Raw genomic sequence first — 26,023 nt, 5'->3', positions numbered from 1 at the left:
TTTACACCATTTATACAACATATAAATATCATATATAAGTCATTACAACTCCAAAATTCCACAGAAATAGATACGTTCAAAGCAGGGGCAGAATTGGAACTTTTCCTCTCATGCATTTCTTGAAGTTCATACTACTAATACACCATTAATCTACCATTTTGAGCACTAAACCAACATTAAATTCATCATCAATCATCACATCAGCCATCAAGACAAAGGGTGGGAGTTCATAGAGCCCACCTTCCAAATTTTCCAACAATAACAACCACCCATATGAATATTCAAGCTCATAAGTGTAAATTAACTTCCATAGGACAAGAATTTGAGAGTGGATCATTACCTACTTTGGTTGATGAACTTAGCAGAATTTTGGCTCTTTTCTCAGCTCAGAAAAACCGTGGAAAGCTCCTCTTTGTTGTAGCTAAATGAACTTCCCAAGTGTTGAGCTAAGTATAGTTAAATTTTAGTTGAATTTGGTGAAGGTTTGAGCAAGATTTGGAGATGAAATCTGCAAAACTTGGAGTTGTTTTGTTGCAGCTGATGGTTCAGCCAAAATGAGAGGGAAAGAGGCATGTGATATGCTGAAATAAAACTTCTAAAGTAAGCTTAAAATGTGTGGCCACAATTCGCCGAAAGTCAACTCTCCCTCGCGCGTGTACGCGCGCATTTTGGGCTCGATTTCTTTCGAGTTTATTTCACTAGTGCACTAAACCTCTAATGCACTTATATTCATTTAAATATTATTCACTCTTAATTATCCCAAAATAATGGTCTAAAGTCCCTCAATTAATCGCGCGCGTGAAAACGCGTATTTCCAATTTAGGCGCAATAACGCGAAACCTCCAAAAAATCCTTATAACGATAATACTAATAACTATCACTTGAGTATTTAATCGTTAAAATACCTAATTTACGTCCATTGTATAAGTCTTTAATATTCCAAGCCTATTGTACTCTCAATCGGGTAAAATTTTCAAGCACTATTCACTGTTCTCACTAAACGCGCTCCCGAAAATTAATTTTTGAAACAAGTCATTTTAAAAATATAATGAAGCTATATTTCCACGTAATTAGGTTCAATAGGTCTAGAAAATAATACTCGGAATAAATGAACAAGTAAATAATTAAATAAGATCAAAATAGGGTTTTAATAGGAGTTTTACGAGTCCTCACATGAGTCGAGTATTAACTCCTCAAATCTCCAATAAATTTGTATCCATGCGTCTTTTGGAAAACTATCCACGCGTGAGTAGTATATGCTCACTTAGAACTTATTCACCTTTAATTCTCGATTAACTTTTCTTAATCTGCTATTCTCCGTTCTTAATTTTGCCAGGATAATCATACTCTCGAATATAATATCACTTTGAAATACTCGTGTTCATTATTTCTCACCTAAACAATCCTCCAAAAATTGAAGTTGTTAACGGGACGTTTTAAAAGCATAATGAAGACATTATTCCATACGAATGGATTTAAAATGGTCGTAATCAATTATTTGGTGAAAACAGGTAGATAAATACTTAATTAAACCATTAATATTCGATAAAAATAAGAAATTTTTCGGGTCCTCACACAAGACAAGTTTGACAAAAGCAGAGGGACGAGACAAGTTTATCTCCATGGTAACACAAAACAAGTAGAATTGTTCATCAGGGATGGTGAACAAAATAATAAGGCAGCAGGATTGATGGGGCAGTGAGCATGCAGCTCTAAGATAATTTTGCTCTTTTATGCGAACTGGCATCTTCAAGTGGTGATGCAGATGAACAATCTCCTTCTGACTCTTCAAATCTTTTAGCAAGGCATGATTTAACTCTTGAAGAAGAAGCATCATTTACTGCTATATAAAAAAAGGCAACATGGATTATTTAGATTATAATGAGCTGTGATATGTAATGCGAAAGGTGGAATGCACAAATGTAAAAATACGACCTGAAGCAATTGAAGCACTGTTTGTAGCTTCATTATAGGTTAAAACATGATCAGGCATTTCTTGGATATCCAACAACTGAGATTCCAGCTGATCAGTAGTTTCACAATAATATATAATTGTATAACGCTGCTTTGCATCGGCCAGCTGAGACTGAACAGGTCTAATATGAGCCAAAAAAAGCTTCTGTTTTAGCTCAGCATGACTTTTTTCCAAGGAAAGTTCAATGTTCTGGTAGTTAAAATTCAGACGAAATAGAGCATTAGAATTACGAGTATAGAAAAGGACATGAAGGGAAAATATGTAAATATATACACAGTATTGTATATGCAGATGTCAACCTGAGTGAAGTGGTCCATTGCTTCCAATCCGGTGAAAGTAAGCAAATTGTCTGCTAATTCACCAAAAATGGAAGCAGTGACCGTGCCTGTTGTATCAGTCAAATCAATGTCGAAGCGACATCTGTATATATTAACAAAAGCTAAGCAAAAGAAATACAAAAACAAGAGGAAGAACGAGCAAGAAGAAATTTTAGCATGAAAAAGTGGGGAGATAAAAAAAAGGGGGGGGAGTAATGGAGCGTATAACCAAAGACCTTGGTTCAGCTGGATGTCTTTCTTTGCACGAATTGCATGTAAAAACCACTCCACGTGGAGCTGCTATAGAATGGAAGCATTTTTTGCATCCCATATACCAGAATTTCTGGAAGATGTGCTCAAATGAGAAAGACACATTGACCCAAGAGCTCTGGCATAAAAATAGTAATGGAAGAGAGTAAAGAGGCAGTTTTGGTAAATGCATGTGAAAATGTCAGTAAATTGTATAATGCAGAAAAGTCCTACCTTTTGTGTAGGTTTCAAAAGGATAATCTTAGTTATCTTTTGATCTGGTTTAAGAGCCATATCAGGATTGTACTTCATGTAAGCTGCGTCAGTAACAAGGTCATTGAGGAGCTGAGCATTTTTCCTAGCTCTGTGTAAAAGGAGAGGAACTTATTAATAATTACAAGTGGATACGATGAGCATGTCTAAGACAGAGACAAAACAAAAAGAGTAATTAATAACCATTTCTTTAGGTTTCCAGTTTCTTCTATAAGTGGATCAATAAGAATTGCTGAGTCAAACCAGGTAGATAGTGCGACTCCTGGAGGAAAACATGGCCAGTTGTCAGGGGAAAATTAAAAACAAGAAGATATATGGAGAGTAAACACTGAGTTTTTAAATATAAGAGACATACTATACAAATGTTAAACAGCATACCATTGTAAAAGCTAACTTTTAACCTACGACACACAACAACAGGTTGATTCTGGATGTTATGTGTCATCTGATAGCCTTTGTTAGTTACAAAATCATCCCACAATGACAAGACAACAGTCTGTGCACTAATACAGGGAAAAGATCAAATTTTAAAAAAGTAGGAAAATGAAAGTTATGATATAATAAGCATGAAATCTGTAAGGAAAAACTTACTCTTTGTTAACAATGACGAATTTTTGAACGACTGAATCTTTTCCATTTCTGTTGATATGTTTGACATCCAGTGCTTTAACTACTACATCAAGAACATCTGGTGCAGAATAATACAATAGCAATGAGGAAAAATGAACATAACTGGTGAGCAAATGGGAAAATTACAATGTTGAAGCTTACCAACTGATTTTTCTTTGTCATCCATAAAGCTCACAAGATCACTGAATTCTGTACACGCAAACTTTACAGGGAGTATATCATCATCATTATTGGCTGGTTCGATAACTGTTCGGCTGGTGATAACCCATAGTATTATCAGGTCGGAAGTTTGATATTTTTCTGGAATCAGCCTTATAATGGCATTTGAAATGAGATACTTTTTATAAAGCTGAAGGCAAGGGCTGATCTTTGGGATGTCATTATTGAATATAATTCCCTCTACCTGCGATCCCTAGGCACATACAAAATATTCACAAAGTAAGCAGCTATGCATGCACTGAACTGTTGATAAAAACACAAGATGGCCTAATGATAAGGGAAATTTAAGGAGCAGATTAATGTGATATTTTAACAATGAAATGTTTAACCACATAGTATGAAGAAGTATATATGAATGGCAGCAGAGAGAAGAGCTCTGAATCCAGCAAAATAAACTTTTGTTTTTTGGTCGGTGTCATTGCTGATCCAGTTATCTACTGCTTCTCCTGCACAATGACTTTGCAAGTCCAACCTTCAGAGCCAGGCAGGATGTTTTTTACTGTGATAACGTCCTGCATCCTACATTTTTTTTGAAAAAATAAAAATGCACTGGGAAATTAGCAAGAGGATGTGATTTTCTGAACGATAAACTAATAAATAATCAATGGTATGACTGATCAGACCTCATATATCATATGTTAGTGAATCGAAAGATATCGTGAAAGACAACATTCCTTGTTTTACAATCAACTTTGACGTCATCAGAAGTACCCAGAGCAATTAAAACTTTAACTGCGGAAGAATTTCTAGCTTTAGAGAGAGCAACATAAAGCTGGCCATAAGAAAAGACTGGTTCACGGAAGTAAATTCCAACATAGTCAAGAGTCTGACCCTGAGATTTATTGATTGTCATTGCGAAGCATAAACGGACAGGAAACTGTATCCGTATGAATGGAATACCATTTTTTTCACTATCAGATGTCTGCAAAGGAATTTTTGGGATGAAGACCTTTTTCCCTTTATGAGGACCAGAGACAATTTCGGCAGAAATTGTGTGTTCAGCCAATTCTCTACAGATTAATCGGGTACCATTGCAAAGACCGTCCGTTGGATTCACATTTCTTAGAAGCATTATAGGACAGTTTTCTTTGAGCAAAAGTTCATGAGGAGGCAGATCTTTTGGGTTCAAAGAATTCAAAAAGTCTTGATAATCTGCTTGGTATCTCCTATCAATAGTTCTATCACAGCTTATATATCTGTGAAGGCTTCCAGGAAATTTTGCAATGATCATTTCATTAATTTCATCAACTGAACTATTTTTTGGACAAAGGACACATCTATTTATCATTTGATAAGGATCACATGAGTACGGATTTAGATCAGGAAATACGGTCCCAAGTAACCTGGAGATTTTGTATGTAATTAGAGGAAGCAATCAAAATACTTGGACAGAATGAAGTACTAATAATACACTACAGAATTATAACCTGTCAAGCGATTCTTGTTTGTCATGATAAGGAATAACCATATGAGGTGGTAGACATATCTGACCATGTTCATCAATAGGTTCAACACCTTCTCCTACTCTAAGCCAAAAAGCTGAAAACCTGGATCTAAGGCAGCTCTCATATTCGTTCCTAGTTGTAACTTACACATATGAGACCATAAATGCGAATATAAAAGAGTTGATTGAACCAAATGTGCTGTAGGTAGATGTTCAATAACTGGCAGGGTTTGGAGAAAATCGTCGCCAAAAACACTAGTTTTTCCTTCAAAGGGCAGATCAGATTCTATTATATCTATAAGAAGACAATGAAACGCCTCTATTGCTTCTTTTTTTGCCATTGAAGCCTCATCCCACAAAATTAATTTAGCATCAACAATGAGCCTTGCAACACTGCTCTGCTTGCTTAATTGACAAGTTTTTTGTTTTGAAAAATCCAAAGGAATCTTAAACCGTGAATGTACGGTTCTACCACCAGGAAGGAGTGACGCCGCGACACCAGATGTGGCAACTGCAATTGCCACATATCCTTGTGAGCGAAGAGAAGCGAGAAGCGCGCGATATAAGAAAGTTTTACCCGTTCCACCTGGATCATCTACAAAGAAAGCTTGACCTTTTGAGCTGGATATTGAATCCAGAATTAAATCAAATGCATATCTCTGCCCAGAATTCAATTTTTAAGGAAGAAGCAGATCTTCTGGAGCAATAGGTATGGCTATTTCACTTTGAATTTCTTTGGTCAGCTGGCCACCGTGATAGGATGTAAAGGAATATTCAAGGAAATGATAATCATCAAGGTTTTTTCTCATGTTCTCCAATGTTAGATTAATATCCAGAAGAACTTTTCTTTTAATCTCTAGCGGTGTGCAGTGACGATGTGCTAAACTTCGTTTGTAATTAGAAGATAGATGCTCTTCAAATGATTGCCAAAGATGTTTGGGATTTTTTGGAGAGTAATAGAATAGAAGCATTGCAAATAAAGACCTTAACAAATAAGGCATCTGGAAATGAGCAGCTTCCTCTAATGCCTTTTCTATATAGGAATCAGATTCAAGTAAGCCTAACTGCAAACAGACTTCTCTAAAAGAAGCGGTTTTATGACCTCTAACCATAAGTAAGTCATCAAATGACGTTGGTTCCAAAATATGAGTGAGTAAAAGCCTTAGGTAGTATTTTTCTCCTTCCTTAGGCTCAACAATAACTAGTCTCCCTATGACCGTTCGACGACTCCTCTCTAACCATGTCTTTGTTTTTGCCGTCCATACAAAATGCTGAGGAAAATCTTTATATAAACTCTGAGCTGTAGCATTGATTTTGTTCATTTTGAAAAACTCAGTCAGCATTGTCTTTGAAAAATCTATTTTCCTCAAAAGATACCACAAATCTGAACTTTTACCAAAAGAAACAAATTGTTGGTCGGGAAGATGAACTTGCAGGGTATAAACTGCTGGGTTCATTTCTGTTAGGTGAAATTCGTATATGCGCCACAAAGCTTCTGGAGGCGAAACCCAACGTCCTTTTTGGATGCGATTAATTTCATCAGTGTTACCAACAGATTCTTGATCAAGAAGATTAAAGCTGATAAGATCATGACCTTTAAAAATATATTTATAAAGGTACTTAACAAGCTTAACAGTGGAGCAGATTTCAACATTGATGTGGCAATCAAATAAAGCTAATAAGTATGGGCTGTAAGGTATCACCCATTGGTTGTCGAGCTCATGCTTGCGCACCCTTATTTTCCGGCCATCATCTCTTCTTCTATAACATGCATAGCTGTCCTCACCATGAACTGTATAAGGTGAAAAATTCTTAGGATAATTATTTTTGCACCTACCACCTCTCATGCACGGGCTCTGCTTATTCTTATCACCACACGGGCGATGAATCATATGCTTAATTACTAGGGAATATAAATGCCTATTTTTTTCAGGGTTCGGTATTTCAGCACAAACAATTCTGTCGTATGATTCAGGATTCAATAGTTTGGAGCCAGATTTAAGAATAAGCAACAAATGAGCATGTGGAAAACCTCGTTTTTGAAATTCAATAACATAAACACAGGCTGCAACCTCTCCAAAAATCTGTTTCTTAAGAAGCTCGACCTTTAACATTTCAAACTTAGCTCTAAAACTCTAGCCAGCAAATCAGGCCTATCCTGTGGTTTTTCATGGTATTGAAGATTCTGCTGAATTTCTTTTCACATCGGATTGCAAGTCATGGTAAGAAATATGTCAGGCTTGTCGTACCTCTGAACCAAGGTCATTGCATCAAGATATCTTCTCTTCATGTCCCTCAGGCCGCCAATAAATGAAGCTGGCAATACTATTCGGCGGCCAACTCTAGACCCATGCGTTTGGCCTATTGCAACACTGTCTATAACCCTCTGAAGGATCTCTGTTCTAATTTCAGTTTGCCGCTTCCTATGAAAATCCAGTCTAGATGTTTCAATTTTTATATATGTACCAACAACAAATTGCTGAAATAATGTCAGGCTATGAAGTAACATAGAATCATCATTGTCTCTTATTTGCAGCTGATAACAATAGTACTCCCTAGCAGACACAGTATAATCCTGAGAGGTTTTTTGCCGAGCAGCTAAAAGGGGAAAAAGAGAGATACATTATGAGCAAATATATAGAGCATTACAGCAGAAAGAGTGTATAAATATAAGAAATAGACATGCCTATATCTTTAAGGCTGAATAAGTCTGAAGGATTCTGGGCAGAAGAGAAATCAACATGAACTTCCGGGTCATAAGTATCTGGTTTCTTCCGTTTTGAGTATACCCTCTTGATCCCACGATGCCAACCAGATTCACCTTTAGGGAACAAAAGAGGATATTGAAGCGGATCGTAACACGCATAATATGATTGGACCCTATAACTTGCGCTTGAATGGCTATAAACCTGAATATGGGGGCTCTTCTCAACTAACTCATCATTTGGCTCGGTCCATATAGCAACCACTTGAGAGGCAGTAGAAAAATTAAAGACACGCTGATCTAGGCCAGGATAGCACTTAAGAGCTATAGTATGGGTCTCAAGGGCCGGAACATCTCTAAGATCTTTAAAAAATCTTGTATAAGAATTTTCTTGCAGAATCGTCATCAGTAACTTGAGGGTGGCCGGCCAAAGCATATCAGAATTCTGAACTTTGTTTGTGAGCTCTTCATCAGTGTCAAAAAAATATAACTGAACTCTCGACGATTTATCAGACGGAGATATTAGACCATCCAAGAAATGATAGACCTGGCCTTGGACTCGAAAGGTATAAACCCTTTTTGTATTTTTTGTTAATTCACGATCATATTTAGCACCATAAGACGTGAATGCCACATTATTATTATATGTACGGGAGTGCTTCCTAAAGTGCTCGCATTCCTCATCATTATCAATGAACAGGCGCTTAAGAGCAAAAGGCATAGCAGGAGCAACAACAGAGATTTCACCCTCGGAGCAACAAAAGGAAGGAGGTTCTGAAGGGAAGCGTTTAGCACCACAATGCTCACAATCTGGAGTAGCAGGAAGAATAACAAACTGAGCTGAAATATTGTCTAGGCGAGCTAATCTGGAAGGCACATGCCGAAGATTCCTTCCTGGAAAGATCCAAAAAATATGATAGGAGTATATACATATATGGCTAATGGGAATGATTATTAGCAGGAGGAGGCAGGTGGTTCCTTTCTAACGCTGAACAGCTAGGGGTTTTTTTAAAAAAGTGACAAGGTTGAAGGGTTAGTCACGATATAGAATAAAACAGAGTTGACACCCATGCAAATACAAAATCCATTTTCTTGACAGTTGACAATACAAAAGGTTTCTGCTGATAGTGAAAAACAGGTAAATTCTCAAATGGCACAAAGAGAATTTTGAAAATGAGGACCGGTACGGAGTACAGATGGGTGGAAGGCATGGAATAAAAAGGCACACGCATTTGTATGCTATACAAGATAATCCTGATAGGGCAAAATAGGAGATAAAGCAAACGAGTTCTCAATAGGTTTGAAAAAAAAATTAAATATAAATAGATGATATAGAAAGAGCCACGGAAAAGGTCGCATCAAATTGATGGCCAAGCAAAGCATAAGTATACCTTGAGAAAGCAGTGGCGGAATGCAGGTTGACGTAAGACAAGAATCTGAAGCAACATATTCTGATTGATTAAGCAGCAAATTTTCCCTATTGTCATTTAAAGAGGAGGAAGTTGGCAGGGAACTATCCACATCGTCAACCAAAAGAACACCAGTCTGAGTATAACCTAAAGGAGTCGCAGTAAAATAATCTCGGCTATTCTCGGTAGGCCTCTGAAAACGAGGTGTTTCAGCAGAAGAACGCACAGTAGTGGCTCTCTTTTTTGCAGCGTTCCGTTCACGACGGCGGCGGAGCAAGTCAGCTTTCTGACTATGTGGCATTTCCACATATGATTTACGTCTCTTAGCATTTTTATCCATCTTTGGATAATATGCATTTGAAAGGTATCAAAATAGAAATCACAAAGGTATTTCTTTGCAAGGAAACACGCAGAAGGCAGTATATAAAATCGCACACAAATGATCAGAAGAGTACACATCACAAGCTAAGCGTGTAAAAAGGAAGCAAACATAGCATGTAATTCAACAGAACAATCGAAGCAGTAAAAGAGGGGGGGAGGAAACAGAGAAGCGCATTTCTACAACGGTCTCCTATGTTCGGACTTTAAAAATCGTATGAAGGCAAAGGCGGCGAGTCAAGAAAACCATAATAAATGAGAAATTCAGCACTGCCTTAATCTCGATTAAATTTCAATTACAATCTCATCTGTTAAGGCTCACAATTGAACAGCTTAATGGGTTGAAGAACAAGTTAGAACCAAAGGCAGAGACATATAATGGAACTATTGTACTGTGCTAGGATGCTGAACTATGATAAACAAGAATAATGAGGCAAGCAGGAATCTTGAAAAGGTAAAAATAGCGGATAATCCATGGGGGTCTGCATCAACAGCATTATGCACGAATGAAGCCACGCTCTACCGAAAAAGAAAAGAAAGATACGATTATAATGAAACCAACATCAACTGAGCTTGTTAAAACCTAGAAGTCTCCAGAGACGCTAGATTTCAACATCAAGGCAAAATTGCCCTTCAGAGCATGGAAGGCTAATGTGCATTCCGAAGGTATAAAAAATAGGAATCACGGAGGCATTTGTTCGTAAGAAAATGGGCAAAAGGCAGTATAAAGTCGCACACAAGGGATCAAAAGAATACACATTGTAAGTTAAGCGCGCAAAAAGGAAGCAAACACAGTATGTAATCCAACCGAACAAGCAAAGCAGTAGGTGAGAGGGGGGAGAGGAAACAGAGGAGGAACCAATAACAACAACAACAAGAGTAGAAAAAACACAATAGACTGATGCGAAAGCAAGTAGAAAGGGAATTACCTGAAGTAATAGACAGAAAACCAGGGAAACAAGCTAGAGGAACCAGCTGAAACGGGCGTGCATAAGTAAAAGGAGGTGAAAATTAAAAAAGACGTGCAAAAGAAACCATATGAAAGATTGAGAAACAGCTGTACAAAGGAAGAAGCAACAATAAGCAATTTTTTGGTAAAAGAAAGGCAAGAAAATAGTGCAACAGAAGCATTCAAAAGGCATTTGGGGGGAAATTATCAGAAAAAGCAAAAGGGAAATAGGCACCGATTCAATAAAAAATTCAAAGGGGAGGGGGGCAGTGCAGACGAAACCTGTGGTGGAGTACATCTAAACAAAAAGATTTATTTGGTCCGAGGTGTAATGGACAACAGTCGCGAGAAAAAGAAGATGCAAACAGCAAACCGGCGGCCAGACGGTGGGTCAGACGAGGAAAGGGAAGGGAAACGGGAAAATGAGGTAAAAGCAGCTGAATAAAAGAGTATGAGAGATTACCTGGCGTAGCGGAATGGGCAACCAGAGGGAGCAGCAGCAACAGTAAAAAAGGAACGAAAGAGCAAATGGTCGATTGTGGGGAGTAGTAAGGGGAAGAAACAACGCGGTTCATGATGGCAGCCACCTAATCGGTCAGCTGGCAAGAGGAGACAGCGAATGGAGAAGACGTGTAAGGGGTGGGAAAGGAATAGTAATTTCTGAGGGGAAGCGGCTGCAAGGGGTTGAGAAGGAGGGGGAACAATAATTTTGGAGTGGAAAGAAAAGCATTCTGGGGTGGAGGAAGAAAGGGAAAGAAAGAGAGAAGGAGGATGGAGCCGGTAGAGAGGAGCTTGAGGATCGAGGAGAGAAGGTACTGACGGCCTCAACCTAACGCATGCAGAAAAGTACAGTGCAGGCAAACAGGACAAAGGAAAGATGGGTCTTCGAAGGGGGAAGATGTGCAAGGGTAGAAAGTAAATAGTAAGGTGTAAGTGGGAGCAGCCTCAGGTTGCGGAGGAAACACAGCAACAGAGAGAAAGAAGAGTGCAGAAGGAGAGAAAACTTCGAGTGGCTGGAGTCGGTACAGGGGAGACTGGCGAACTGGCAGAGAGGTGGGTGGCGAGCTCAACCAACCGCCTGCAGAATAGGGTAGAACAGTGCTAACGAAAGAGACAGAAGCAGGGCCACAGCTGAAGGAAGCATCAGGTGCAACAAGAAAGTAAATAGTAAGGTGCAGAATAGGGTAGAATAGTGCCAACGAAAGAGACAGAAGCAGGGCCATGGCCGAAGGAAGCATCAGGTGCAACGAGAACAGTTGGCAACCAATGCATTCGGTCCACGTCACCATCGAACCAATCCCGCCTCGCCACGCGGAAGACAACCACGTCCGACGTAGATTCCGGGCGTTCACCTTTAGTCTATATGGTTAATAAGGATAAGACTAGTTGTTATTGTTGGATATTTTAATAAAAAATATCACATGTTTATTTTGAATTCAAACACAATAAATTACAAATTGTTTAATGAATTTTCAGCTACAAATAAAATCATTCAAAAGTGTAACTTATGTCTTTAAAATGAGATTTATGTCTTGAATCGTGTAACCTATGTAATGATTAGGTTTATGAATTCAGTTAGTGAATGTTTTACCGTTATACAATGAACCTAAACTTTTCAATTTGTAGTTGAAATATGAGGTGTTTATTCCTCTTAATATTCGTATTTTAATATTCTTAATTTCTTAGCCTATAAGTAGAGGCATCTATCAACCAATCTGATATACTTTGTCATCTTTAGACTATTCCTCTCACTATAATTGGAGTTTATAGGGTAAAAAGTAGTGTTGTGTGATGTTTTTATCTTAGTCCAATAGTGTAGATTGGAGTAGACTACAGTGAGGAAAAGGTTGGGTTGTTGTATCTTGAAGGCAATGTGTTAAGACCTACTACACCGGAAAACACTCCGTAGGGGAGCGAATTATCTTAAAGAGAGCGACCAAATCCGCGCCTCAATCCACACCAAATTAACTTTTATGGTACAAATTATTTGCATTTTTTAATGCAATATTAAGTTATAAAGTTTTTGTTAATTTCTTTGTTAAATTTTATTAGAGAAATTATTGTTACTTATATGATTATTTTGGCCAAGAACCAACAATTTTAAGACGATAGCCTCTTGTTAAGAAAAAGAAAATATATCGCCATCTACCATACAGTATGAATCTGAAGATATGGAATTTGCCATAGTGTAAGACCGGTTTATGTCAATTCTAACTATAGATTAAACTAATTGGAAGGTTGAATTCTAGTATGCAATTTTCTTACATGTACTAGCATGTGCAATTTGCCCACTCCTTAATACATTAGTGATTATTGGTTAATACTTGGACCATTGCATTTCATAGAATATCATGTATTTGTTTGTTCAAGGTAAACATGATGACAGAAAACAAGTTACTTGCATGATATCTTTGAATATTAGTAGACCGAATACAATAACATTTTGTCATTTTTGATTTTTTAATATATGTTGTATAGAGCAACTATTTTCCCATAAGCTTGTAATGTTACATAGTGAACTTTCAATGTCTCTTATATTAATAGGTTTATTCCAATTGAAAATTTGGCATTGACATATAAATGATTAATTTGGTGACAAAGATATATGTCAACAAATATCGTTAGCCAAATTTAATTTGGAATGGAAATGTACTTCAAATTGTTAACCAAATATATATATATATATATATATATATATATATAGGGATTTCAAGTTTTTGTGGATATAATAGTTTTGGCTATTTACCTACAGTTATATTAGTAGGAAGCTATCATCAAAATTTAATTGCTATGCAATGATACTAGATTGTGAGATATAGTGGCGGCTAATGTTTACTAAAAAATTAGTCTACACTTTTAGTAAATAGATTATTTTCTGACTTTTTGTATGCAGGTGTTAATACTATGCGATGCTAAGCTACTAACTAACTAGATGCATTTCCTGTTTAGTTGTCTTCTATGAGAATTAAGTGGGGGCACATGTATTGACTAATAATACTTCGTGACTTTGAATTATAATTACTGATTTCTCTTATTCGAAATACCGTACATACGAAAAATAAATAAATAATATAAAGGAGCTATTGCTATTTCTCAAGATGATCCCTTTAAAATTATTTTTGAGTGGAAGAACTCTTGCTTTGGCATTGAATATGCTACAAGTTATGTGCTTTAGTTTGTTGAAAAACGTGTTTCCATGTACTTATATTAGCTTCAGGAGATTGTCAATATTTTTTGTATTTGATTATGACATTTAGATCCTAAATAACCAGGTTACTTATTGCAGACTACTAGTCATCTAAAATAAATGCCCTCTATACCATGATCCACTCAATGTGGAATTTGCATCACATCTTATAGAAATATGATAAATAATGGGAATAAGTAAATCTCTGTGACTAGTATGAAATTTGTTCTTAAATGCTGCAAGCAGTACTTTTGTCAAGTGACCATCTCATGTTATTCCTTAAATTATTATTTATTGTTGGCATGTGCTGATGAAAAAGGAAAAGTTGGAACTAGAGCATTATGAAGTGATAGATGCTATATTGGTTGGATTCTCTATTTTTCCTCAAAGAGGGTTAAAAATGATTTTTGTGAATTAGTGATTGATTAGATGATCAATCTTTTTGTTGTTTAACATCTACTGATCAAGTCTAATTTTTCTTTATTACTGTTGATAGTGCTTTATTTGTACTAAGTTGAAGTAACCTTACCAATTTAATACTATTTGAGTATTTTGGACTATTCTTAATCCTTATCTTGAGTTGTGCAGACTAGCACTCATTGGAAAGTGGAAAGTATGACCTAATGATAGTCATGGAGTTTTTTGAGAATGGCTTCTAGTGAGCTACTAGATTACTGGCCATTGAGAAAAGATTGAAAAAAGTGAATATGAGCAAATATATGTCTATACTATTTGGCAAATATAAATAGATGAGAAATTTTCTCACCAAATATTGGTTTAATATATTTGGACCACTAAGAGAGATTATTTGCAAAAATTTGAGAACATCATATCTTCACTATTTTATTATGTAAAAGATAAATCTCAAGTTTGAGTAAAGGATATGATACACATTGAGAGGGATAAGACAAAAGTCCAATATCTGTTAGAAGTCATCTATGAGGATACAACCACCTAAGGACTGGAGATCCCAAAAGCTAGGTTGGAGACAAATGAATCATAGAGTGGTTTGATTGATTAATATGCACTACTTTGATCATATTGTCTATCCCTATGATGTAAGTGCATTTGTGATCCTACGACGATAAGCGAGGTTGGGATTTTTAATTCCTGAACTCTATAGCCTTTATGGGTGGGATGTCTTAGTCATAGGAGCATTCTTGATAGACTCACTTATATCAGTGTGGAAATGGGGCCGCTTCCTATGAGAATTTGGGTTGGTTCTTTAGAGCACTCATGAAAATCGGGATAAAGCACTAGGTCATAAATGTGGTGACTTATGAAACTTATTTTAGAACACTGAAAGATTCATGTGTGTGATATGATTCCACGTGCCCTCAAATAGTCATGGTTTAAAGGTTAAATTCACATTGACTCTAGTATGGGAATTGTTGAGTACTAAGTGAAGGTTTAAAGGCATTGACCCCTTCATCATGCCTAAACTTTTAATCTTTAAGCTATTAAGTGTTAGGTTTTGAGTATTATATTTTTTTATTAAAATAAATGGGGGATTGTTGGATATTTTAATAAAAAATATCACATGTTTATTTTGAATTCAAATACAATAAATTACAACTTATTCAATGAATTTTCAGCTACAAATAAAACCATTCAAAAGTATAACTTATGTCGTCAAAATGAGATTTATGTCTTGAATTGTGTAACCTATGTAATGATTAGGTATATGAATTCATTTAGTGAATTTTTTACCGTTATACAATGAACCTAAACTTTTCAATTTGTAGCTGAAATATGAGGTGTTTATTCCTCTTAATGTTGGTATTTTAATACTCTTAATTTCTTAACCTATAAATAGAGACATCTATCAACCAAAACTGATATACTTTGCCATCTTTAGACTATTCCTCTCACTATAAATGGAGTTTATAGGATAAAGAATAGTATTGTGTGAGGTTTCTGTCTTACTTCAATAGTGTAGATTGGAGTAGACTACAGTGAGGAAAAGGCTGAGTTGTTATATCCTGAAGATGACGTGCTGAGACCTACTACACCGGAACACGAATCATCTTAAAGAGACCTAGTCCGCACCTCAACCCACACCAAATTAACTTTTATGGTACAAATTATTTGCATTTTTTAATACAATATTAAGGTATGAAATTTTTACTAATTTCTTTGTTAAATATATTAGAGATATTATTGTTACTTATATGATTATTTTGGCCAAGAACCAACAGTTGTGCCTCATGCCAAGGCATAAGGGTGCCCAAAGGGAGAGTTTAAGATTGTTGCATATGCATAAAAGTAGACTATAAATACCATAACTTGAAACGGTTTCCAGTACATATAGTGAGCTAGTCATTGCTATATATATAAGTCACTCTCATGCATACAAATCAAAATAAAATTACACGGTAGCTATGATAGTATTACCAATTCACTTAGGTAGAAAAGCAGAAGTGAATGACTCTCAAAATTGTGATATTCATCCTCCAAATGTATTATATATGCCTTAGGCGAGGTTACTTCTCTTTTATATAGTCTAACATTTGCTTTTTTGTTATGTACAAACAAGAACGTAATGTATTAACTAAAAAAGCTTTTGCTAGACTTCCAAAAAATTCACCATAAAGTAGTGAGTTACATCTCATAACAATTGACCAAAAAAATTAGTTAATTGGTTTGGCTCTTTTCTTTTTTTGCAGAAATTAAAATCTTTTAAAGGGCATGAAAAGATTAACAAAGAGGAGCAAAACATATAGAATGACAAGAACTCTAGTAATTGGTCCAAATAAGGGTTCATGTAGTTATTGAGTAGAAGAGGAGGGAACATATAACATTAAGCCAAAAAGAAATCAAACTAACAGCAAAATGCGCCCCATTCCTGAGCATGTGTTCAAAGTGAAACATGCATTAGTTAAAAAGCTTTCCAATTCTACTTTTACTATCAAGTCTAAATTTCTGGAAATATATAATTACAGAAGGAATAAGAAAAGACCCACCAAATGAAAAGGCATATAGTTTAGCACTTTTGAAACAAAACATATAGTTTTACACTTTAAAAGAAAACTATACATGCAAATAAAAGTACCAGAGTAGACAGTTACTTATCCACAATCATCACAAATCATGTCATTCCAACTATTGTCATTGTGGTTCTTAGCTCTAATACACTTCTAGGGGTATATGTCACTGAAATTTGTTCTCACTATCAAGTTTCAATTTCTGGAAATATATAATTATAGAAGGAATAAGAAAAGACCCACCAAATGAAAAGGCATACAGTTTAGCACTTTGAAACAAAACATAGTTTTACACTTTGAAAGAAAACTATACATGCAAATAAAAGTACCAGAGTAGTCAGTTACATATCCTCATCACAAATCATAGTCATTCCAACTGTTGTCATTGTGCTTCTTAGGTCTACTACATTTCTAGGGGTATATGTCATTCAAATTTGTTCTCGACATTTAGAGTTTTTTGGTTCAATTGTAAAACTTTTTCCCAAGGAAAACATCTTCAGTGAAAATCATTCTCCTGGAAAACAAAAAAAGAAAAAGTTGATTTTCCTTCATTTTCTGTTTGCTTGCTGCACATTTAGGGTTGCAAGTATTGTGTGCTTGAATTGTGTATGAGAAAAAATATAACCAGCTTAGCACCATTCGTAACTTCCACAATTCAGCAAATGCTTTTTTTTTTTTTTTTGGAATTCTACATATACTTTCTATAACTCTTATGGAAAAAATTTGATAAAGATTATATTTGGTTTTAACAATTTTTTTTTTGCTTCTATGGAACATGACTATTCCATATGGCAGTCTAGTCATTTTTTTAATAGTTTTCTACTGAAATATTTACACCATATTAGCTTCACAAAACATGAAAGCAAATATTTAAAGTAAAAAAAAAATTCAAGAATCATAACATCAACCAAGTAACAAAGTAATGAGCAGGTGCCAATTGCTTCGCTAATTGAATTAAGACCTTCTCAACCAGTTTTTAAAGATGAATGAGGAGAGACTGGTCAAACTTGAAAAGGTTAGGGTTCTAGCTGTAAAATCATATCAACTACTCAAATTAAAAAAGTCATATCTTTAAACACAAAACAGAAAAATGATAAAGTACTTGGTGAATCCTGAGACAGGAAGTTAAGAATAGTTTCGAAAATATATATTAAAAAAAAAAGCTGATCTTAAAACCCTTACCAAAGCTGTTGAATAGGAGGACACAGAAGTTGAGCAATTCCTCAAATCTTTTGTTGCCTTTGTCAACATAAGAAGCCAATTTGTGGGGAAATTGGTAAGTTGATCCAAGATTTGTGTGACAATTTTTGGGATTGAAAGCAATAAAGAGAGGAAGAAGAGGAGTGGGCAAAGAAAGGAAGGCAGTGGCTTTTCCTTCTTTTTTTTTTTATCCTTTTGGGGTCTCCATTGAATAAATTAATATGCTTGTAAACAATTAAACAAGCAATGTGAATGTTCGGACAAGATTGAGGATATAGTGATCCAATGACTAATAAAAACTAGCAAAACTTCCAATATTGTGTTTGGATGGTAAATTATTTGGAATATTTTTTTGAAAAAATATTGTTACACTTTTTTGCTGTGCTGATATGATATAAAAAGGTGGTTGAAAAATACATTGATGATATAAACAAATAAATTTTAGCAAATAATTCTCTATCCAAACAAACTATTGTTTGCTATTGATCCGATGTCAAATATTTATTTGCCAGAAAAAAGTGTTTGTTTATAGTGATCCAATGTCAGTGTTTGTTTGCTAGTAATCCAATGTCAGTGTTTGTTTGCTAGAAAAAGTGTTTGTTTATAATGATAGGGTTGACCAAAATTAGTCATCAAGTCAGTGTTTGTTTGGCAGGAAAAAGTGTTTGTTTATAGTGATAGAGTTGGTCGAAATTGCATTATAATTGGCCAAAATACTATTGACAAGTCACTATTCATTTTTGCATTGATGCTTTTAATATGCAAGTTAAGAGAAGATAAGATTTTTAGGGTACAAATACAAAGTCTCCACCGAAACATAAAAGAAATAGTTTGCTACTACATAGTTTTTTTTCTTTTCCCTTTTTTAACTTAAACTTTACCCATTCATTGGAGTAGAAATACTTGGACATTATTTGAAATATGTGTATTTGGATAGTAATATTTTTCTCAAATATTATTTTACCTGCATTATAATTATATTTTCAATCAATTTTTTTTATCTTTCCAACAACTTTTTTATTTCACATACATCACATCACAAAAAAGTGTTATAGTAATTATTCAAAATAATATTTCAAATAATCTCTTACCCTTTAGAATAATTATTATAACACCTTTTTTAATAATGTGATATATATATCTGATTAAAAAAAGGTAATTAGAAAAACAAAAAGTTGGTTTAAATATTTATTAACATTTCATCCTCTTAAATAGAAGTACCCTTTTGAGGAACTAGATTCAAATTCTTCTCCCTCTTTCCTAATATTACCTTTCCCCTATTAAAAACTAAACTAAAATTCAAAATATCTATTATTTTATATTGATTGTCATGTTTTTGTCTTTGATTAGTGGCAATGAATTAAGTCAAGAAATTTGGAAGAAATGAAAAAAAAACAAAAAGAAGAAAGCAAAGTAAGCTATACAGAAAGTAAATTATACTACTAAGATTGGGATGAGAGAGCTCAATTAGTACATTTTGAATAGGAGATTATTCGGCGTAACTCAACAATTTTTATGACACGATACACATGCAATAATAAAATTAGTGTATTTGGATAGTAATGTTTTTCTCAAATATTATTTTACTTGCATTATAATTATATTTTCAATCAATTTTTTTATCTTTCCAACAACTTTTTTATTTCACATACATCACATCACAAAAAAGTGTTATAGTAATTATTCAAAATAATATTTCAAATAATCTCTTACCCTTTAGAATAATTATTATAACACCTTTTTTAATAATGTGATATATATATCTGATTAAAAAAAGGTAATTAGAAAAACAAAAAGTTGGTTTAAATATTTATTAACATTTCATCCTCTTAAATAGAAGTACCCTTTTGAGGAACTAGATTCAAATTCTTCTCCCTCTTTCCTAATATTACCTTTCCCCTATTAAAAACTAAACTAAAATTCAAAATATCTATTATTTTAATATTGATTGTCATGTTTTTGTCTTTGATTAGTGGCAATGAATTAAGTCAAGAAATTTGGAAGAAATGAAAAAAAAAACAAAAAGAAGAAAGCAAAGTAAGCTATACAGAAAGTAAATTATACTACTAAGATTGGGATGAGAGAGCTCAATTAGTACATTTTGAATAGGAGATTATTCGGCGTAACTCAACAATTTTTATGACACGATACATATGCAATAATAAAAAAATAGTTAAAAAATATGTCTATGATGTAATTTAAATAATATTTAGAATAAAAAATCCATATCCCAATAGACCCAAAATTGTTTCATGGGAAACCAATTTGTGAGACATAATTAGATGTCACTTATTCGCATATAGAATCTAGGAATCAAAAAATCAATTGACGTCAAGATGTAAATATAGGTCAAATTTGGTGTGCTAAAAACTATAAAATTATTGTATTTGCGAGTAATTAACTCCAACCTTTTATGGGGAGGGTTGAGTTGATTGGTAAGGTGGGAGGAATTATAAGTAATAAGTTTTGAATTCAAGTTCTCTTACTTACCCCAAAAAAAAGTCCCAACTTTAAAATTGTTTCACTTCAACAGTTATCTACTTGAACTGTTCAACTTTTTTTTTGTAACATAAGAAGGAATGCAACCAATAGAAAAATGCAGACCATTTATATGTTGTTAGTAGTATCTCTCTTGCACGTGTAATTTTTTCAAATCATCCTATTTTTCTCTTGTATATATTCACCTACTCTTTTGTTGTCATGGTACTCATTATTTTTGTTTCATCAATTCATTAGATACTTTCACTTCTACAAATCTCACCATTAGAGTCAACCATATTGGTGCTGGTCTTTTTTTTTCTTTTTCTTTTCTTTTGTGGGTTGAAAAGAAACAATTTGTATTTGATTTGCTATCTAATGTTTTGTTTATTATTGATCAACATATGAAGTTGATCATGTTTTCTTTTTTGTTTTTCATTTTTTCCCATGTAAGATGAAGATTCTTCTAAAGTGTAATATTACTTGTGTTTTGGAAGTCGGAAAGGAAAATAACATTCAATCCCTATTACTAATTGTGTTTTGGTTCATTTTTTTTTTCTCAAAATTGGATGTTGTTTTAGGAATTATTATAAATTTCTATTTTCTTGGGTGGAAAAGGATCTCTGCTTGTCTCTACTAGTGATGCGCATGATCCCAAATATACCATGTGTATTATGTATAGGGAAAATCGTTCAAAATATCCCTTACATTTTGTAAAATAATTTTTTCCGTCCCTCACTTTTAAAAGTATAATTCTACGTCCCTTATAAATTCACATTGATCAAATTTGATCCCTACCTAGGTTTCCGACTAGTTTTTAGTCAGAATCCACCACGTACCTTGCACGTGATTATTTTTGAGGGGCAAAATTGTCCAATCAAAGTTTACATAATCTGAGCCATAATTCCTCACATTTCGCAAAATGAATTTTTTCGTCCCTCACATTTCACAAAATGAATTCTTTCATCCCTCATTGACCATGTGTATGAATAAATTTTTTTTATCCACGTATATATCTATTTGATTTCACATGAATAATACGAATAACATGTAATATATCTCTATTTGATTTCACCTAAACAGGTTAATTGTTGTTGTACACATGTTATTCAATAGATATATTTATTTGATTTCACCATGTGAATTTGTTCAATATTTGTAATCTTTTCTCTTTTAGTAATAATTTATTTATTAAGTTGTATAATAAGGTCATCTAATTATTGCGCCCTAGCTTGAATTCTATAGTTATACTAACGAATTGCAATTTAAATTTGAAATTTCTACTCGCAACTTTTATGACCAACAATTGAATTACTTGCCTTGTGATTGTCTTAAAATTTGAAAGTGCCAATTACTTACTTCTTTTTGTCATACTTTTTCTTTGATTTTTTTATTCAAATTTAATTCGATATAAACATTCGACAATGTCCAAATTATTTGATTTTGTCTAAACAGGCTAATTATAATTGTACACATGTTATTTGTATTGTTCAGGTGAAATTAAATAAATACGTATATGAATTTAAAAAAAACTATTCATACATATGATCAATGAGGGACGAAAAAATTTATTTTGTAAAATATGAGGGATGAAAAAATCCATTTTGTGAAATGTGAGAGACAAAAAAATTTATTTTGTGAAATATTAGGGACTATGGATCAAATTGTGTAAAATTAATTTGATAATTTTGCCCTTAAAAAATAATCACGTGCAAGGCACGTGATGGATTCTGGCTAAAAACTAGTCAAAAACCTAAGTAAGGACCAAATTTGATCAATATGAATTTGTAAGGGATATAAAATTACACTTTTAAAAGTGAGGCACAAAAAAAGTCATTTTACAAAATGTGAGGGATGTTTTGAACGATTTTTCCTTTTGTATATGTATTTTTGAATTAAAAAATAAAAAATCATTGAATCTCGATTGAGCTGGTTGAATCGATTGGACCCTGACCTAGAAACTTGACCAGTTCACTCACCGATCCGATTTTAAAAACATTGCTTTCAAGAGACTATCCAACTTCTTTCTAACCGTGATATATTCATGTGCTTGTTATTTCAAACACTACAGCAATTTGTGTGTATGTCATTTAACGTTTTCATAACAAACTAGAATTTTACTCGTGCCTCAGCACGGTTTTTTTTATTGTGAATTTATATAAATATAAAAATTAACAACATTTATACATGTTCATTCATATTAATTTTAAAAAATTAATATATTTTAAATGTTGAATTATTTACTAATTTTTAAAAACTTTTTTATTTATTGTGAATTTATACAAATACCAATAATTTAAATATAAAAATTGACAATAGTTCTACATGTTCATTAATATTAATTTTAAAAAGTTAATGTATATAAATGTTCAATTATTTTCTAATGTTTAAAAATTTGTTTACATACTTTTACTATAATATGATAGTATACATCAAATAATGTACCACATATCAAAAAATTTGGTAGATATTCTTTTTTATAAATATTCTTTTAGATAATTTAAAGTTTTATAATGACCATAACCTAGAACTATACATTCATATTTAACAAGTAGAAAAAGATCTAGCAATCCATTTTTCTTCGTCAATAAATATTCATTTTCCAATAATATTGATAAATTTATCAGTACAGTTAATTCTTTTTTTACGCTAAATTAATTCAAAATTAAGAGAAAAGATGATGAATAATTTAAATACTAATTAATGATATGGTGGTGAAAAGAAGTAATTTATGGGACATGTAAGATTTCAATAATTGTGATTTAAAAAGATTTTATTATACTTCTATGTAATAATTTGGTAGAAAGAAAATATCATTAAGATAAGATTATGGTGGAGAAAGGAAGTAATTTTTGCGAATATAAAATTTCAATAATTGTGATTTAAAAAGATTTTACTATACTTGTATGCAATAATTTGGTAGAAAGCAGATATCATTAGAATTGTGAGAACCCAAAAATTTTCACATTTTCTCAGCATTATTTTATTCCTTTGCCTACATTTTATACTTTCCTTGGAAATATTAAACTTTCTATGCATTTTTACAAGCAAGTACAGTTTAAATTCATTTTCCTAGTATGAGTTAGTGTACAATAATTTGAAGTGCGTTATAGACGTGGGACCCGCTAGTGCGATATAAGTTTGGTGACTAAGTGATTTATGTGCTAAGTATTATTATTTTACAAGGTGCTAGAGTTAATTGCAAAGATTAGAAGTTGTTGGGGGCCATAGTGTCAAGATTAGCAAAGTAAGGGTACTAGTAATCTAAGAGCTTCTAGGCTTTTCTTATGCTCAAGTTTGATTGGTGGACAAAAAGCATACTTTGACCATTGGTTTAAATATCTTCTAAGCTAGTAAATCAAAAGAAATACAAAGCAAAAACTAAGAGAAAATAGAGAGAGAGGGCTGAACCTCTTAGGGAGAAAAAAAAAAGAGAGAGCTTCAACTTTCATCTTCCATTTCTTGCTTATAGCTTGAAATCTAAACCGATTAATCAATAGTTTGAGAGTTTAGGAAGTTTAAGGAACCAAAAATTTCAAAGAGTAGTGAAGGATCACTCTTGCAAGGCCTTGTCTTGAGGTATAATGGCTGATCACCCTTTCTTTTCCATTAATCATGATTAAATTGGGTATTAATGTTGAAATTGTGCTTGTGATGCTTGTTTGAAATGGTTTTGATGATTGGAGGGATGAATTTTGAGATAGGGTTGTGATTTATTCACTTGTAATTCTTGTTGGTTAGGTGTTATATGGTGTATATATATGGTATATAATCTTGTAAAGGAGAAAGTAGTGGTGGTTTTAAGGTAAAAATGTGAATTATAGCTTGATGTAGCAAAATTCCAGATTTCTGGAAATTGAAGCTTCAGTTCTGTCCGGTTCTAGTTCCCTATGTTAGAGGCCGAATTAGGCTTAGCACAAAACATAAAAGTTGTAGAGAATAATGTTTTATAGTTGCCTACAAAATTTCAGCTCAATCGGAGTAACGTAGCCTGTGAAAAGACCGAAATACCCATGACTACCATAGGTTTAGTCCAATGGACAGTTTTGACATTTCATCAATCTGATCGTGTCTTTTCACCTTTATACATACTGAACTAGCATTTATCCAAAACACAAAAGTTGTAGTGCTATGTCTTAGCTTTCCAACACCCCTAGAATAACCTCGTTTGGACTTCGGTAGCCTGAGTTATGGTTGTTTATGTAAAGTACGATTAACTAGCCCGAGTGTGAGATTCTGGTTCTATAATTTGACATTTTGACTTAGATACATTGTAAACTGGACTGAGTGGTCTTCATCAAAGTTGTAGGCCTTTGTCTTAGCTTCGAAACGGACTAAATTTCACCCCAATCCGATAATCGTAGCTTTGGTTGTGTCCGTTACGCAAAATAACATCAAATCTGTCTTTTGTTTCTTGATTCAACCTTCATTTCCGCACATGTTCCTAGCTTGATTTTGTACTTGTATGACTTGGAGCCTATGGAATGGCTATTTAAATGAGATGATTTTGTGTATGACTTTGGGATTGATTAACGAAAAGAATGAAGCCATAAATGGCTGGAAAATAGGTAAATACAAAGGGCGTGCTGCCCAAATTTACACTCGAAAATTAGGTAACGATTTGAGAGCGAATACCATATGAACCATCTAGAATATTTGTGTCTTCTTTTATTGAGGTATATAAGTTAGAATCTGGCCGAAACTTGTATCCTTGGAAAAATGAAATTTTCGACTAATAGAAATACGTTTTCTTTATCACTTCAACTCAAATGGAGATTTTAAAGTTTTACGAGTGAGCCTAAGTGTTACAAATATTTTACTTATATCCTTTGGTTTCAATGTACTCTTCTCACTACCAAAACTTATATTTTGTACTAGTACGTATTCGAATTTTCTTTGAATCACTTAAATCTTTGATAGTTGAACCATAATGTGTTCTTTTGATTATATTAGGGTTCCTTGGTGATTAAGGGTAATACCCGGAAGAACACTTTGGACGTTGTTTTGCTTAAATAGGTGAGTGTTCCTTGTTTGTTATATTTTCATTGACTATGTGGCTTGTTCTTGATTATATGATTTGTTATGAACGAATGATAACATGTTAAATGTTTTCAATGATTGCTTCAAATGAGTTTTCTAGGCGAGTGTGTACTTTATCGCACTCGACCTAAATGAATATGAAATTTTCAATGATTAAATAATGAAATGCTAGTTGCGCATGATGTAAGCCTTTTGACTGAATTGGGCCCTGCCCTTCGTTACCGATCGACTCGAGCCAGAAGCGGACTCGGTCGAGCGATATGGTGACCCAGGGTGTGAACGTTTGGTATACTCGAGTATTACCTTGTTGTCGGGTGGAGCCTGGCCAACGTCCAGGAGGAGGTGAATGAAATGGACGAACGAACGAGGGTTTTACTTACAAAAATGCATTTTCAAATGATTGGAGGAATAAGGGGAATGACAGGAGAACGAACGAACGAACGAACGAATGGCTCCCTGTGAGCCCGTATCCTTTTAATGTATGTGTTATATCGCTTTCCATTGTAAATGTTTCTTGAATTATTGACTATTGATGGTTAATGCATTGAACTTATTGTTTGATTATGTGTTCGGAACCTCACTGAGTT

At 33.8% G+C, this 26,023-nt stretch overlaps 2 protein-coding genes across 3 annotated transcripts; both read right to left on the bottom strand.

Moving 5' to 3' along the window:
• Positions 1–1,552: 1,552 nt before the first annotated feature.
• LOC113769480 lies at positions 1,553–4,022 on the bottom strand. 2 transcript variants are annotated; one of them, XM_027313933.1, is made up of 8 exons: positions 3,586–4,022; positions 3,406–3,502; positions 2,998–3,076; positions 2,776–2,905; positions 2,529–2,680; positions 2,275–2,395; positions 1,936–2,164; positions 1,553–1,843 (listed from the first exon to the last, which is right to left on the bottom strand). In XM_027313933.1, exons 4-8 carry the CDS (start codon positions 2,851–2,853, stop codon positions 1,713–1,715), a joined length of 711 nt encoding a protein of 236 aa, XP_027169734.1. In that variant the 5' UTR covers positions 2,854–2,905; positions 2,998–3,076; positions 3,406–3,502; positions 3,586–4,022; the 3' UTR covers positions 1,553–1,712. The 2 variants fall into 2 exon arrangements, with proteins under 2 accessions (XP_027169734.1, XP_027169736.1); XM_027313935.1 differs by having other exon boundaries at positions 1,553–1,840.
• A 1,162-nt stretch (positions 4,023–5,184) lies between these two features.
• LOC113769152 lies at positions 5,185–7,221 on the bottom strand. Its single transcript, XM_027313625.1, has 2 exons — positions 6,092–7,221; positions 5,185–5,728 (listed from the first exon to the last, which is right to left on the bottom strand). Exons 1-2 carry the CDS (start codon positions 7,219–7,221, stop codon positions 5,185–5,187), a joined length of 1,674 nt encoding a protein of 557 aa, XP_027169426.1.
• Between the last annotated feature and the right edge of the window lie 18,802 nt (positions 7,222–26,023).

The sequence above is a fragment of the Coffea eugenioides genome, chromosome 4, assembly GCF_003713205.1.
Source record: "Coffea eugenioides isolate CCC68of chromosome 4, Ceug_1.0, whole genome shotgun sequence".
Taxonomy (NCBI): Eukaryota; Viridiplantae; Streptophyta; class Magnoliopsida; order Gentianales; family Rubiaceae; genus Coffea; species Coffea eugenioides.
The sequence above is the reverse complement of the archived record's forward strand: the minus strand, read 5'-3'. Positions and strand labels throughout refer to the sequence as shown.